Below are 15,347 nucleotides of genomic sequence, written 5' to 3'. Positions count from 1 at the left end.
ATCGTTGTAAACGCCATTTATCCCCTATTACTCAGTCTGTTGATTCCATGTTAACCACGGGGTCACATTATTCAACGTCATGTTTAATGTGCGGTATATTTACGAGCACCACCTCTAACGATAATGACGTTTGTTAGATCCCGGGTTGCCACATCTGGTATTAAGACGTTGATTTATGCACGAACATTATTATCAAAAATATCCTAAATAGTTTACAAGCAAGGGACTATCGGGCATAACTAAGTAGTAACCTTTTTTTAGTAGTAAAAATATTATTTTCCAGGGTTGGCTTCCACTAACAAATTGGCTGGCTTCTGATGAACAAATAGTTTAATCAAAACAAGATGAAAGTTGAAATGATTTTACATTCCTGTCCATGATAATGGTACAAATGAACCTAACACAGTTTGGCAGACGCACTGTTTACGTTTTAATCCCATTAAACTGTGTTTGATCAAGATTAACTCACTTCGGAGCGAGGAGCAGGTCACGGTTACGTTTTTGTACCGTATCTGGCAACCGTGGACTCAGCTTAGAAAACAACCTATCTGTCAAGGAAGTCTGCGCGGACCTGGAAAAGAGGAAAATATGAAGTGAAAACAGTGGAAATGGAGAAAAGTCACTCGCATGCAAAGTCTTCGCCCGTGCAGGACATGACTTTTGTTCTAGGAGTGCGTTAATCGGGACGTGTTGGTGCGTTACTTGTTAGCTGGCGTTAGCTAGCTAGCTAGCCGCTAACTTCGTCCTAGTTTAGAGCAAACATACCGGCTAACTCTACTCTGCGCCTGTTTAAGTCACCGAAACAGACTGAAAGCTGTGCGTGTGTCCACAGACACAATGGCAGGAGTTTTTACGTACCTGGAGAACCTGAAGCGGGGGCTGAACATCGACGTCCTGAGGGAAACGGGACGACAGTATCCGATGATCTGCTTCGTGCTGCTGTCCATGGTCTGTGGGACTGTGCTTCTCAACAGGTGCGTGTCGGGCCCAGGCTGCTTGAGATCTGCCCTAGAAACAACAGGGGCCCGGAGGGGTCGACCCATGTTAAAAAAAAAAAAAAATATTCCAGCTAGGTTTCCACTGGTACTGTGTGCCACTGTATGTGCGTGTGTTTTTTATTGTTTGTACTGCAATTGCTTCCACTGTCGGACTAGCGCCGGGTAACCTGGCTGCTGATGGGAATTTCCCCGCTGTGGGACTAATAAAGGCATTCTAGATTCTAGATTCTTCTAGATGTTGGCCTGTCATCTTTTAATTCACGCAGTGCTAAGGTTTAACTTTGCCTCCAGGTACATCCACATCCTGATGATCTTCTGGTCGTTCCTGGCGGGTGTCATCACGTTCTACTGCTCCCTTGGACCAGAGTCTCTGCTCCCAAACATCCTCTTCACCATCAAACCAAGAAACAAAGTGAGATTACTTTAACTGCTGTGTTGGTACGTTGTGTGTTGTATGATACACAGCTGCTGATGGTTCACCCTGTCTGATTTATTGCTTCCAGCAGCGGCAGCAGCAGGAGCTGTTTCCTCTGGGCAACAGCTGCGCCGTGTGTGGAAAGATCAGGTGTCGACGGCACAGGTATGTTCCACAGCTGAGCTGAGCTTCAGGTGGAGGGGCCACTTTAAACTGGGTAATAAAGCGAAAGGCATTTAGCGTTATTGGCTTTATATGTGGTTAAAATGAATACTTGGCATGATGAAGTTTCAGCATGTCAATAACAGGTGAGATCTTTTAGACGTTAACTAGAGGGACATCTAGTGGCTGTTGCTGAGCAGTGACAAGTCTTGTCACATCCGTTCATCCACATGACAAGAAGGGAGACGAAGCAAAGCAGATTCATCATCATCCAACCACGATGATGGACCTCTGTGTTACCGCAGCATCGGCATCAACACTCAGCCCTGAGTGACTGTCACTAATATGCACCAACACTGAAATATTTCCTCCCCTCAGGCCAACCCTGCTGCTGGAGAACTACCAGCCATGGTTGGACCTTAAGGTTCATTCAAAGGTGGACGCTTCGATAGCAGAGGTACTAGAGGAGATGATGGGCAAAAATAATTCATCAAATATTTGACTATGAATTAACACGCGTGCTTGTTTGTCAAACTACATTCTAACTCTTAGCATATCAGCAGTAAGTTGGACTGAGCTCTGTGCCGTTTTGCCATTTCTGACCTGTAGGTGTTCGAGCTAGTCCTTGAGAACTTTGTGTATCCCTGGTACCGGTAAGAAAACACCCACACGCGTTCTAGGTCCAGGCACAACGGAAGCAGCCCTATGAACACTGCTCTGGTTTCAGGGACATCACAGACGACGAAGGCTGCGTGGACGAACTGAGGATGACCTTTCGCTTCTTTGCGTCAGTAATCGTCCGCCGAGCTCAGAAGGTGACGCTCAGACACAGGCCACGTGCTGTGTTACTATGTAAAGACGAAGGTGCACAGGCTCTGATCAGCTCAACCTGGGCCAGGTTTTATGTGCATTTACAGCTTTTCCTGTTCTGTGCAGGTTGATGTTCCTGCCGTGTTTGCAGACAAAGTGATGAAAGCTGCATTAAAGCACATCGAAATTATCGCAAAAGCTCGTGACAAAGGTACAGTGAGCACCTCTACCTAGTGGCCCTTTTATTAGGAACACCTGTACTTTACATGACTGTAAATGCTCAGTTTCTAGGTTCAAACTGTTTATTACACAGACAGACTGGATTATATTAGATGGTTGTAAAGGTTTGGCGACTGCACTTAAATGAATGCGACTGTTCAGTTGTTTCTGTTAACTGTCGGATCTTGTGTTCAGTGAACGGCGTGGGCGCTTTACAGCAGGCCGCTCTGGAAGCTTACGGCTCCGAGCTTCACGTTGCTCTGCACAGCCGCAAAGACGAGCTGCTGTATCTGAGGAAAGTGACTGAGATGCTGTTTCCCTACGTCATGCCTCCCAAATCCACAGACTGCAGGTGAGCAGCACAGACCGGAGTCCACTCAGCACAGACTGACTGACGACTGACGTATCAGGTTTACCTCTCGCTTGTCAGGTCACTGGCTTTGTTACTGCGTGAGGTGATGGCTGGGTCCGTGATCCTCCCAACCATGGATTTCATGGCTGATCCTGTGAGTAGATGGGAATTAAGGGACTGGGAAAACCAAAATGAATGTAGACCTTATCTCTGTGATACTGACTCACAGCCCTGAGGTACAAGGAGGGTTTTATAAAACCTGGTTCTCGCTTGGGATAAACCTCAAACACCTGAATGCCAAACTTAATAAATGAGGTCTCATTACTTCACACTGATGCACTTCCCCATGAATCAATCCTGATCAGAACCTTCTTTTTTTTTAGGATACCGTGAACCTCATGGTGCTAATCTTCGTTGACGACTCTCCAGTAAGTAAAAAGTCATGACCTGACCATATACACTGACTTTGAATATTAAACACATGTTTTATTAAACAAATAGACACTTGAATGTAGTCAGTGCAGTTCTCGATTTAATTTGTCTCCAGCCAGAACCGGCCACAGAACCACCTTCTGCCCTGGTTCCATTTCTACAAAAATATGCCGACATCAGCAGCAACAAAAAGCAGTCTGTGAGTATCTCACTGAGCCCAGACGGAAAGAAAGTGACTCTCATCCGACTGACCTTCCTGTCGGCAGGTGCTGAAGCTGGAGCTGAAGGACATCAGGAAGCAGCAGGATCTCCTGTTTCGCTTCATGAACTTCCTGAAGCAGGAAGGAGCCGTGCATGTGCTGCAGTTCTGCCTCACTGTGGGTGAGAAACTCCAGACATCGCCCCTTTGTGTCGTGGTGTCGGCCTGTGGCCGTCGGTGCCATGTTGACACCTGCTTCTCAGAGCCAGACTCACTTATCTCTTCCACAAAGTAACCGCACAGGGTTTGCTCTGTAGCTTTACTTTGACATCGCAAGCCTTCAGGTCGTCACTAAACGTCTTTGCTACTGTGGAAGCTGTTCACCCATAAACACGCTGCTGTTCCCTACAGAGGAGTTTAACGATAAGATCCTGAGTCCGGAGCTGAGCGAGTCTGAGCTGCAGCGTCTGCACTCAGAGGTGCTGCACATCTACGAGACCTACTGCCTGGATGAAAGCATCGACAAGATCAGCTTTGACCCTTTCATCATAGAAGAGATAAAGAAGAGTGAGTGGCTGAACCCAAACAAAGTATAGCCTATTCCTTGCTCAGCCTTTACTGTAACGCTTCACTGAGACGTGTCCTGTCAGTTGCTAAAGGTCCGTACGTGGATGTGGTCAAGCTGCAGACGATGCCCTGCCTGTTTGAGGCCTACGAACATGTCCTCTCGCTGCTGGAGCGAGTTCTCACCCCGATGTTCTGCCACAGCGATGAGGTGAGACATGATCAACAGGGCTGCTCTGCTTTTAGTTCATTGTTGGCTGAACCCATCTCCTCCCTGGCTTCAGTACTTCAGGTACCTGCTGAGAGGAGCAGAGTCTCCCACAAGGAGCTCGAGGATCAACAGGTTGGTGACTTTGTGATTGCACAACTACAAAACCAAAAGAAAGCAGCAGAGTCATAGAAACAACTGGGTCCAGTGGGAAGATGCTGGGATTGTTCTGTTTCTGTGGTTCCCTCATTCGTAAACCTAGACACGCGCGTCAGAGGTTTTTAGAGCGTCATCATTAGCTGCGCAGGCATGTCATTACAGAAATAGCTTCAGTTTGGAAGAAAGCAGGTGAGTAGCTATGAGCAGTTGATGACGGAGGAATAAAGCTTGATGCTGCTGTTTTCCATGTGACGCTGATGCTTCAGCTTTGTGCTTTAATTTAGAGCAATGTTAGAGACGAGGTCACAGCCGCTGTTTACGATTACAGTATTTTAGTGCTACAACCGGTTAGTGTATAGCTGGCGCTGGATGAAACGATGCATGTGAGCGCCTCCTGTCTGCTGCTACAAAAATGAGCTTCTATTCTGTTCGCTGGTCGCAACCACGGCGCCTCTTTATGAAGCCAACATGATCTTGTGTCTTGTGTTAGCGTTTAAAAGCTTCGGGTTCCAACAGAAACCTGTCAAAACGAGGGGAGACGTTTGGGATCAGCAGATTTGGCAGCAAACTCAAAGGTGTGTTCAAGAGCACGACGATGGAGGGAGCCATCCTGCCGCCCAGCGCCGTGAACGACGCCGAGGACGACGCGGTGAGTGCCTGGGATTCAACGCGAGCTTGATCCGTTCACTTCCAGAGCTCAACGCTTCCTCCTGCAGGTGGAGGAGGCCACCGTGGTGATGGAGGACGACTCCCCCGCAGAGCCGGCCTCCACCGCAGGCAGCCAGAGGAACCTGGCAGCCTGGAGCGTCGCCATCCCCTACATCGACTTCTACGAGGACGAGGCCAAGAGGGAGAAGGTCCCCGTCTTCTGCATCGACGTCGAGCGCAACGACAGGCGCGAAGGTGAGACAGCAACAGTGGCTGAGCTTCGGCTTCACTGCTTCCCCTGACGTGTTCCCTCGTGTCCCTGCAGCCGGTCACAACACCGAGCGCTGGTCTGTGTACAGACGTTACCTGGAGTTTTACGTGCTGGAGTCCAAACTCACTGAATTCCACGGTACAAACTCTCAGCTGCTTTTAGTTGCCATGGTGACGTCACCTCCACACTGAGCCCCTGTGATTTCCTTTCCAGGCACATTTGCAGACGCTCAGCTTCCATCCAAGAAAATCATCGGAACAAAGAATTATGAGTTCCTAGCATCAAAAAGAGAAGAGTTTGAAGAATATTTGCAGGTGTTTGGAAGCACAGTCCACCTGGTTCTTCTTCCATCTTTCTTGTAGTTTGATCTGGTGAAGTTCTTTAGGAGAGACGTCAGGAGACGTCCAACAATCAACTCTCAAACTAAAAACCATTTCTTTCCTGCCGGTACTTAACCTGTGTCCAGAGGCTCCTGCAGCATCCAGAGCTCAGCAACAGCCAGCTGCTTGCAGACTTCCTGTCTCCTCACAGCATAGAGTCCCAGTTCTTGGACAGGATGCTGCCTGACGTCAACCTGGGTACGTTCTCAAACGCCTCAGCTGCACAACCTCCAAGGCCTCAGTTTACAGGTAGTTAACAGACACTTTGTTCACAGGGAAGATTTTCAAGTCTGTACCAGGAAAACTGATCAAAGAGGTGAGTTTGTTCTCAGTAACCTGGTCAATGAGATGAGGCCTTGACCCTGTGTCACCTCAGAGCTTAGCGCCGCAAGTGTCTGTTGAACATGTCAAGTAAAGTTAAACTTGAGGCAGCAAGGATTTTGTATCACGCGCCATCACCGCCTCCTCCCTGGACACAGAGTAAACAGACACAACAGAACCTGTGGTGTGTTTGCAGAAAGGACAGAACCTGGAGCCTTTCATTCAGTCGTTCTTCAACTCCTGCGAGTCGCCCAAACCCAGACCCAGCCGCCCGGAGCTGACCATCCTCAGCCCCTCTGCAGAGAACAACAAGAAGGTAGCGCCTGGTTTCCTCTCTCCCACTGATCCCACTGCTGCAGAAACACCGGAGACCAGCTGTGCTCCTTGCGCGGCCGATTACGTCGCTTCTCAAACAGCACCTGAACTAAAGTAGCGCTTCAGATCGTGTCGGTTATCTGATTGTGGCCTTTGACCTGCAGCTCTTCAACAGCCTGTTTCAAAACAACGCGAACCTGTCGGACAGTTCAGAGAGGAGACCCAACCCCAACTACTTTCTGGACATGGTCCCGGTTCACGGCATGTACGACTACATGATGTACATCGGTGAGTGACGGAGGCTCGACGCTAACACCGCCATGTGTCCTGCTTGTATGTAAACACTGACGTGTTTCCAGGTCGCGTCGTGTTCCACATGCCAGACTTCCTGCACCACGTCCTGTCTGCGGGCAGGATCCTGCTCAAGAACACGTTTGAGACCTACATGGACCATTACATGCAGTCCAAACTGCAGCACGTCCTGCAGGAGCACCGCATGGTGTCGCTCATCACACAGCTCAGAGGTGAGGCGGCTTCCAGGACCAACCAGCCGCTCTGCCTCTTTGGGTGAAGCATGGAAGTCTGAGCATAAAGTTGATTGGCGTTGTTTCCTGCAGACGCGGTGTTCTGTGAGAACGGCGCCAACAGAACCACAGAGGACAAACAAGTCAGAGCCAAGCAGACGTTTGGGGAGATGATGAAGTATTTACCAGGTCAGTGGTAATCTGGCTTTGGGTCGATGTGTGTCTGCTCTCATTTCTTAACTCTGGGGGAACTGGAATGATGGGAACAAGCTGAAGTCGTTTCTCCGTTTGCTTCAGACTTCGTGGGGAAGTGCATTGGCGAGGAGGCCAAATATGAGGGAATGCGGCTCCTCTTCGACGGGTTCCAGCAGCCGCTTCTTAACAAACAGGTAGGAGACCGTGCAGCTTCACAAGCAGTTCCTGGAGAATGTTTAGGCTGAAGTGAAGTTCTGTCTCCCCAGATGACGTACGTCCTGCTGGACATCGCTGTGCAGGAGCTGTTTCCAGAGCTCTCCAAGGTAAACAGGTGACAGCAAAGAATGTCACCAAGTGGTACAGATGTGCTGAGCTCGCTGCAGCACGTCAGCCTGCGGTTACGTTGGTGGTGGGAGGGAGAAACAAGCCAGGACAGGAAACTATGTTTGGATTCACTGGGAGGAAGTGTCACTAACGGGCCGAATGAAGACAAGTGAGGCCTGTTTTTCAGGGGAAGGTCACAGCAGCGCAGCTCATTTGTCTCCTGGCAAGATGAAGCTTCCTCACGAAGTCCTCCAATCCCTCGCCTGTCGTTACATCTGTGTTAGATTAACACTCGTGTTGAAAGGTCAGATCGCTGCCAGACTATGTAAACCTCACGCAGTGAAGAAGTGAAAGTGAACTGAAGCTCAGGATCAGCTGCTTCTAGCTTCAGTTCTCTTTAGCACGTATGCAGCAGCTCAGTGACACAGAACCAGAGCAGCTAAGGTTCCATTTCCTCCCTGAACCATTAAACTATTGAGTTCCTCTGAAACATCCTGTTTCCTCCTCAGCAGGGACTGAAGGAGACGTTCATCATCTGACGTCTGCTGCATCTGGATGAAGTGCAATATTCACTCTGGGACCACGCACCAGTTTGAGTCCTTTAACACGCTAATAAAAGATGATATTTATTGACGTCACTGCAGTTGTTTCTGGTGTTTTGTCCCATGTGATCATTTCAACCTGCTCCATGTTTGAGTTTTGTCTCTGCACAGAACAGTTGTTAAACTGCTGCAGTTAATCTGGGGCTGTGAGGTCACAGTAAACACAGGCTCAGTCTTCAGCCTCTTCCTGAGTCTGAAATTCTTCACAGCCTTGTGTCAAATCCCTGATCCAACAATATACGACAACGTGTTTCACAATGTTTGACTCGCTGTTTTCCTGCTTGGCTTCTGCAGGAACTTGGACACTCGCTCCTCATGGACGTAAACGTCAATGAGAAGTATTAACAGACAGACTTCAGTTTCCCCCTCATCGTTTTTATGTTAATCAGCTCAGTGTGAGGCTAAAGGTCTAAGCCGGGCCGAGCCACATATTGATCTGGCAGCTCTAACAGGATGCACCAGCACAATTCAATAGGAAACGCTTCCTCACGCTCAGGTCTGATACACGAAAGCTGAAGCACTCGGCGCCGCCGTTAAATCAGACGACTCCAGCGTCAAAGGGGACAGAGGGGAAAATGAATCAGCAGGAAATCCTGCAACATGAGGACGAAAGCAGAAAGTACAGGAGAATACGTTTGGAAATGGACGTCTTTACTGATCTGTGCTCACAACAGGCCCAAAACCAGGAAGAGACTCACCAGTGACGCCACGAAAGCGACAGTTTTCACTCATTAAACTCATTCAAGTGTATTAAATGTATAAAAGACAAAATTAATGATTAACTTCACGTCAGACTTCATTCTCTGAACCTCTGAGTTCAGTCCAATGTAGATCAGCTTCTATGTATAAAAAAAACAACAACAACAACAACAACAACAACTGGAGCCTTTAGTCCAGTTCTTCAGTTCACACGCCCCAGCACGAGGCCCAGAGCAGCAGTGGAACCAGCGCAGCCCTGAGTCTAGAGGCGCCGCTGGAGATCTGGACCCGCTCCTCCACCGCCGGAAAAACCCGCGTCCTCTGAGAGATGTACTTGGACACCACGGAAATGTCCAGATCGCCTGAAGGAAACAAAAACGGGTCAGCGCCAGATCCGACGTTTGGTGTCTCTCAGACCGACCCAGTCTCACCGCTGTCGTGCTTGAGCTTCTCGTCCCGGATCATGGAGAAGCCGTCTCCGCCCGTCACCAGGTAGGACGGCAGAACCACCTTGTACACGGCCTCGTCCAGAACCACTTCATACCGAGGAACGCGGCACCTGGTGCAGAGGATGCGGAGGCTCTGGACGCGCCGGCCCGGAGCTCGGGACAGGTCGTACTCCACGTGAATACCTGCAGAACCAACGACAAACCGTAAGGACCCGGTTCTGCTGGGCCCAGCTTAGTAAACACAGCAGATCTGCTACCTGACACCTGGAGGAACTCCCCAGTGCCCTGACCGTGGCGCCTCACGGCGTGTTCAAACGCTTTCCTCAGCGTGGACCCCTTCAGCTGCACCAGGTCGAAGGTTCCTCCGAAGGGCAGGACGGAGATCAGGTCCTCCATGGTGATGGACCCTGAGGAGCGACACGGAGCACGGTGACACATGGGTTCTGGCGGGTTCTGGCTCCGTGCGGGCCAGCGACGCACCGTTCCTCGTCTGCTCATCGATAGACGCTCGCACGGCGCCGCCGTTCAGCAGGCAGGCGCTGACGTGGTTCCACTGGACCCGGTCCGGCGCTCTGACGTTGTTGTCCACCTGCACACAAGAGACCAGAACCATGTGACCCAGGTCCGAGCTCAGGTTCCCCGGGTCAGCTCACACAGATGGCTTGGTACCATGGCGTCACAGATGAGGTTTCCCAGGTTGCATTCCCGGAAGCGACACTCCGCCGCGTCCCCATTCAGGAACACCGAGGTTTTTCCCACCTCCTGAGCCGAGTAGTTGGCCAGACTCTTCTTCCACTGCTCCACGTCAGACAGGACATCTGGATCTGAACGAGACACGAGGCTCCTGCTTCATGCGCTGCTGAGCCCAGCCATAGAACCGTACAAAGCGGATCTGTTCTGACCCTGCGCAATGGAGCCGTCCAGGAGGATGGGGTTTCCTGTGGCCGTCACCACGTTCCCAGAGGCATCGAAGGTGACCTTCAGGTAACCCAGGTACTTCCCGAAGGCGTAGGCCTGCACCACGGGAACCTCCCGGCCCTCCACGGACGTCACCATGAACGGATACGGACCTGCAGGAACCTCCGAGGAAGGAGGCGAACCTGCAACGCAGGAGGAACAGCATCAGAACCCATTACCGGCGCGAGGACGCCTCGGGACCCGCCGGATCCTCCCACCTGTGTACAGGAACGTGTTGGTGTGTCCACCGACGACCAGGTCCACTCCACGGACCCTCCTGGCGATCTCCTGGTCCGCGGTGAAGCCAGAGTGGCCCAGAGCGATGATCTTATCCACACCCAGCGTCAGAAGCTTGTCCACGTGCGGCTGCAGAGCGGAAACCTCGTCCTGGAACTGCAGGTGTGGTCCTGGAGCAGAGACGAGCACAAACGCAGTGTGATGGAACCTGCTGCGCTGACATCACTCCCTGGCTCCAGCTCGGAGTCAATAACTCACTGACTTGGCAGCTTTGATAGAAATCATTTTCCCAGGGATTTGCGTGAAGTTTATTGGTTCCAGATGTTCTCCTCTGCTCAGAATAAACAGACGTAAACACAACTCACCAGGTGCAGACAGAGCAGGCGTCTCCTGAGACGTGTATCCCACCACGCCCACCTTCACGCCTCCAACGTCTAGAACCTTGAAGGGCTGAAACGCCGCTCCAAAGCTCGGCGCCAGCGTTCTGTCTGGTTTGATGTTGGCGCTGAGAACCGGACACCGAATCTGCTCCATGAACGGTTTCAGGAGTCCGTCCACGCCGTTGTCAAACTCGTGGTTCCCAAGAGCCTGAAAGACGAGACGGTTAGCAGATGGGCACAACCATCATGAGAACATGCAAACCGTGGCTGGAGAACATGGGGAGAACATGTGGAACACATGCAAACCGTGGCTGGAGAACATGGGGAGAACATGCAAAGCGTGAGCTAAGAACATGTGGAGAACATACAAAGCGTGGCTGGAGAACATGCGGAGAACATGCAAAGCGTGGCTGAGAACATGCGGAGAACATGCAAAGCGTGGCTGGAGAACATGCGGAGAACATGCAAAGCGTGGCTGGGAGAACATGCGGAGAACATGCAAACCGTGGCTTGAGAACATGCGGAGAACATGCAAACCGTGGCTGGAGAACATGCGGAGAACATGCAAAGCGTGGCTGGAGAACATGCAGAGAACATGCAAAGCGTGAGCTGAGAACATGTGGAGAACATGCAAACCGTGGCTGGAGAACATGCGGAGAACATGCAAAGCGTGGCTGGAGAACATGCGGAGAACATGCAAACCGTGGCTGGAGAACATGCGGAGAACATGCAAACCGTGGCTGGAGAACATGCGGAGAACATGCAAACCGTGGCTGGAGAACATGCGGAGAACATGCAAAGCGTGGCTGGAGAACATGCGGAGAACATGCAAACCGTGGCTGGAGAACATGCGGAGAACATCCGAAGCGTGGGCAGATTTGCAGTGGACTTTGGTCCATCTTTATCACAATATCCTGTTTAATGTGTGTAAAGAGCTTGTTTTGTTGGCGCGTTGGAGTCTGAAGAACGTCCTGCAGAACATCTGCTCGTGTCAGGTTGACCCGGCCTCGGCTCTTAGTAACTGGGGTTAATGAGGATGTTTTTGCCCTCGTGTGCGGCTGATAGCTGCCGAGTGCACGTGGAACCGAGCTGATAACGGAGCGACGGCCGCCTGCTCGTCTGCGTTCACGCCTCATTCGTGAGGAGACCGTCACGGGGTCAAAGCGGGTCGAGGGTCCGCTAGAACCAGTGTTCTCTGTGCAGAGGAACAAGCAGGTGAATTCAGGCACTGCCTCTGTTATTGAGTGGTTGCATTGTTTTATCATGTAATAAACTCAATTATTGATTTGAACTTGAAAACTGTCTGCTTGAACTTTCATGTCCAGAATTGACCACAATCACGTGCAGAAAAGGTGCAAACTCCCACAAACAGCCGCTCCCAACCACAAACGGCCTCCTCTGCGGAACACGTGCCTGGTTCCAGTCCAGCACCGTGACCTTTTCTCCTCAACATTCCACGAGGCTTGTGCCAGTTTCCACCAGCTCCAACACAACTTTTCCTCCAACGCGGAGCTGTGACGTCTATTTTTAACCTCGTTCCTGCAGCACTAACGACTCAGACCAGCGAAACTCGGGTTCAAGCATTAAAGGCGCATTCGCGTCACTGCGCTGCCGCTCAGGTCCGGAGGAGGCTCCTCTCGGACCGGACCGGACCGGACCGGACCGGACCGGACCGCTCCGTCTCACCATGGCATCGTAGCGCAGCTTGTTCATGAAGTGCGCAGCCTCCGCTCCCTTGTAGTAGTTGAACCACACGGTTCCCTGGAACTGGTCCCCGGCGTCCAGCAGCAGCACGTTGGCTTCGGAACCGCGGACCTTCTGGATCACCGTGGCTCTCCGGGCCACGCCGGCGAAGCACGCGCCGCCGCCGCCGCATTTGCCGGAGTGCTGGCTGGTCTCCTCCACGCGGGCGTGGACGTCGTTGGTGTGGAGGACGACCAGGTCCCAGGCCGCGGAGCCGCACGCGCACGCGGCGCACGCCAGCAGGAGCAGCAGCGACGCGGCGCTCCGCTCCATCTCCCCGCGCACAAACAGTGAGGCGGAACGTGGAGGCGGCGGCTGCTTCACGACCTCCGCGCGCCTCACATCTGAAAGCCTCCTCTCGCGTGTTACGCGCACACGGGCGCGCGCGCTCAGGCAAGTTGCTTTGAGTTGGAGGCAGCAGCTTCGTCCGACGGAGACGAAGTTGCAGAAGAGCCAGGACGTCACGACGGGAGGAGCGGGTAGAACCGAACCGATCCGAACCTACCGGCGGGACACGAAGCAGGCGCGTGTGAAGGAAACGACCCAGGAGCAGGAGCCGAGACTCGGGCTTCATCCCAGGACAGTGACGTGACGTGACTCACTGGTAAAAGAACGCACGTCGTTCACGACTGACGTCTCGTCACGTGCGTTCACACCAGCGACACCGGGTTCGAGCGGAACCAGACAGAGCCAGACGTCCGTCTGTGCCGGCTGTTGAGCAGCTGGTGTCGCTAGAGGGCAGCAGAGAGCAGGACGTCGCCGCTTCAATTATTATTGTTGGGAGTTTTATTATTGTTGGGAGTTTTATTATTGTTGGGAGTTTTATTATTGTTGGGACATTTTATTATTGTTGGGAGTTTTATTATTGTTGGGAGTTTTATTATTGTTGGGACATTTTATTATTGTTGGGAGTTTTATTATTGTTGGGAGTTTTATTATTGTTGGGAGTTTTATTATTGTTGGGCCCGTTTTTGGGCTTCAGTCCTCGGGGTCGCTGGAGCTGCAGGTGGAGGATAATCAAGAGGCCGTGGAGACTGTGAGGCGTCCGTTTGGCGTCAGGAATGACCCGACCTCCAACCACAGCCTGTATTTGTTCAGACACAAACTAACAGGTGGCGGCTAAAAACCCTCATCCGAGTCCTAACTGTTGACCCGACGCTGATCGTATTTCCCTCCAGCAGCTGTTTGCTCTCAGCGTCTGGAGCTGGACGTGAACGTTTCCACCAGTGAGAGAAGCAGAACGAAGGCTCTTCACCGGTGAATCGTGGGCCCCTGATGGAGCCACGCGCCGCCTCCGTGTGTCCAGCAGGGGGCAGCAGAGCCCACAGACTGAGGCCGGAGCAGCAGGGTGAGTGACGCAGCCTTTCCAGCTCCAGAAGCTGCTGCCTCCGGCCCTGGAGGAGCAGGGAGGAGCAGGGAGGAGCGTGCGTCTGCATGTTCAGCCAGGCCACAGGTGGAGCAGGAACAAAGGCACCGCGCACGCATTGATCTGCGACCTTTAGCATCACACCGCTCACTGCTGCGTCCTAATGGAGTGTTAGCGTGACCGGACGCCGCCGCGCCCACAGCCCGTCTGTCTGCGGGTCGGGTCAGTTCAGAGCTGAGGTCCAGCTCGGTGCCACGCTGAGCTCTGGTTCAGCCCATTCCCTCAGAGCTCCTCCAGCGGGTCCTGCTTTAACCTTTGACCCCCCCGCTCGCCGCCACGTGATCTCCCACGGCGGAGCTGGAAGAGGCCCGATGAGGAGCCATCAACGCGGTCGGCTGAGAAGCTCTTCTCCAGAACAAGGTGTCCAAAGACGGAGCCCATTGTTCCTCAATACCAGCACTTAAACAGTGGAAGGAAGCAGAAAGCATCAGAGGCTCTAAAGCACAGAACCTCATTCATCTGGTGAAGACCCGTCCTACATGAATCTGCTCGAAGAGCGTGTGTGATGAGACCTCTGACGTCAGGTCACAGGAACCTCAGAACCTGGTTATTCTCTCCCAGTGCCACGTTCTTCCATCAGAACAGGACGCGACCATGGACGAGACCAGCAGCTGATTTCACCAGACGTTTCCCATTTTCCTTCAGTCAACACAACAAGAGTTCCGTGTTTAACTTTGGTGAAGTGGTTTGTTTGTGAAGCCAAACATGAGGCAGCACTCAGAGCCGGAGCTTGATTAATAACCCTGCACTTAAACGGTCTTCAGGAACGCAGCAGACGGACGGGTGAAGTGCCCGATCACTTTAATTACAGACCAGAAGGAAGCGCAAGGATTTGTGTTGGTGGAATCAGCGGAGACGGAGCAACAATAGCCGTCATCGGCCGCCGACTTCCAGGCGGTCGCGTCCGTCGCCTCCTCCCGTCCGTCCGTCGCCTCCTCCCGTCCGTCCGTCGCCTCCTCCCGTCGCGTCCGTCGCCTCCTCCGTCCGTCCGTCCGTCCGTCGCCTCCTCCCGTCCGTCCGTCCGTCCGTCGCCTCCTCCCGTCCGTCCGTCCGTCCGTCGCCTCCTCCCGTCCGTCCGTCCTCCGTCCGTCCGTCGCCGTCCTCCCCCGTCCGTCCTCCTCCTCGCCTCTCCGTCCTCCTCCGTCCGTCCGTCCGTCCGTCGCCTCCTCCCGTCCGTCCGTCGCCTCCTCCCGTCCGTCCGTCCGTCCGTCGCCTCCTCCCGTCCGTCCGTCCGTCCGTCGCCCCTCCCCCGTCCGTCCGTCCGTCCGTCGCCTCCTCCCGTCCGTCCGTCCGTCCGTCCGTCCCTCCTCCCGTCCGTCCGTCCGTCCGTCCGTCGCCTCCTCCCGTCCCTCCTCCCG

General features: G+C 52.8%; 2 protein-coding genes across 5 annotated transcripts; one reads left to right on the top strand and one right to left on the bottom strand.

Moving 5' to 3' along the window:
* Nucleotides 1–837: 837 nt before the first annotated feature.
* On the top strand, nt 838–8,134 carry LOC114850031 (sorting nexin-14-like). Of its 2 annotated transcripts, none has more exons than XM_041069598.1 (28): nt 838–974; nt 1,290–1,410; nt 1,502–1,578; nt 1,954–2,032; nt 2,185–2,228; nt 2,303–2,390; nt 2,512–2,596; nt 2,800–2,956; nt 3,035–3,110; nt 3,340–3,384; nt 3,504–3,587; nt 3,655–3,769; nt 3,999–4,154; nt 4,238–4,362; nt 4,436–4,494; nt 5,035–5,167; nt 5,235–5,421; nt 5,492–5,575; nt 5,651–5,751; nt 5,904–6,015; nt 6,093–6,133; nt 6,335–6,454; nt 6,618–6,741; nt 6,813–6,977; nt 7,071–7,166; nt 7,275–7,366; nt 7,439–7,495; nt 8,009–8,134. In XM_041069598.1, exons 1-28 carry the CDS (start codon nt 838–840, stop codon nt 8,033–8,035), a joined length of 2,787 nt encoding a protein of 928 aa, XP_040925532.1. In that variant the 3' UTR covers nt 8,036–8,134. The 2 variants fall into 2 exon arrangements, with proteins under 2 accessions (XP_040925532.1, XP_028997808.1); XM_029141975.2 differs by having other exon boundaries at nt 8,006–8,134.
* A 594-nt stretch (nt 8,135–8,728) lies between these two features.
* On the bottom strand, nt 8,729–14,919 carry nt5e (5'-nucleotidase, ecto (CD73)). Of its 3 annotated transcripts, none has more exons than XM_029141877.3 (9): nt 13,069–14,919; nt 10,806–11,028; nt 10,422–10,610; nt 10,149–10,346; nt 9,916–10,070; nt 9,727–9,835; nt 9,504–9,653; nt 9,229–9,429; nt 8,729–9,159 (listed from the first exon to the last, which is right to left on the bottom strand). In XM_029141877.3, the coding sequence occupies exons 1-9, from the start codon at nt 13,135–13,137 to the stop codon at nt 9,005–9,007; spliced, it is 1,449 nt and encodes a 482-aa protein (XP_028997710.1). In that variant the 5' UTR covers nt 13,138–14,919; the 3' UTR covers nt 8,729–9,004. The 3 variants fall into 3 exon arrangements, with proteins under 3 accessions (XP_028997710.1, XP_028997709.1, XP_055362576.1); XM_029141876.3 differs by lacking the exon at nt 13,069–14,919 and adding an exon at nt 12,507–13,053; XM_055506601.1 differs by lacking the exon at nt 13,069–14,919 and adding an exon at nt 11,655–11,696.
* Between the last annotated feature and the right edge of the window lie 428 nt (nt 14,920–15,347).

The sequence above is a fragment of the Betta splendens genome, chromosome 24 (genome assembly GCF_900634795.4).
Source record: "Betta splendens chromosome 24, fBetSpl5.4, whole genome shotgun sequence".
In the NCBI taxonomy this organism is placed as follows: domain Eukaryota; kingdom Metazoa; phylum Chordata; class Actinopteri; order Anabantiformes; family Osphronemidae; genus Betta; species Betta splendens.
Note: the sequence above shows the minus strand (reverse complement) of the source record. Positions and strands in the feature narration are given on the sequence as shown.

Coding starts and splice junctions, on each gene's coding strand:
- LOC114850031 (XM_029141975.2), top strand. CDS start 838: ATGGCAGGAGTTTTTACGTACCTGGAGAACCTGAAGCGGGGGCTGAAC. Junction 5,422..5,491: donor GCGCAACGACAGGCGCGAAG/GTGAGACAGCAA, acceptor GTGTCCCTGCAG/CCGGTCACAACACCGAGCGC. Junction 5,576..5,650: donor CAAACTCACTGAATTCCACG/GTACAAACTCTC, acceptor TTTCCTTTCCAG/GCACATTTGCAGACGCTCAG.
- nt5e (XM_029141876.3), bottom strand. CDS start 12,836: ATGGAGCGGAGCGCCGCGTCGCTGCTGCTCCTGCTGGCGTGCGCCGCG. Junction 10,347..10,421: donor CAACACGTTCCTGTACACAG/GTGGGAGGATCC, acceptor CCTGCGTTGCAG/GTTCGCCTCCTTCCTCGGAG. Junction 10,071..10,148: donor GGACGGCTCCATTGCGCAGG/GTCAGAACAGAT, acceptor TGTCTCGTTCAG/ATCCAGATGTCCTGTCTGAC.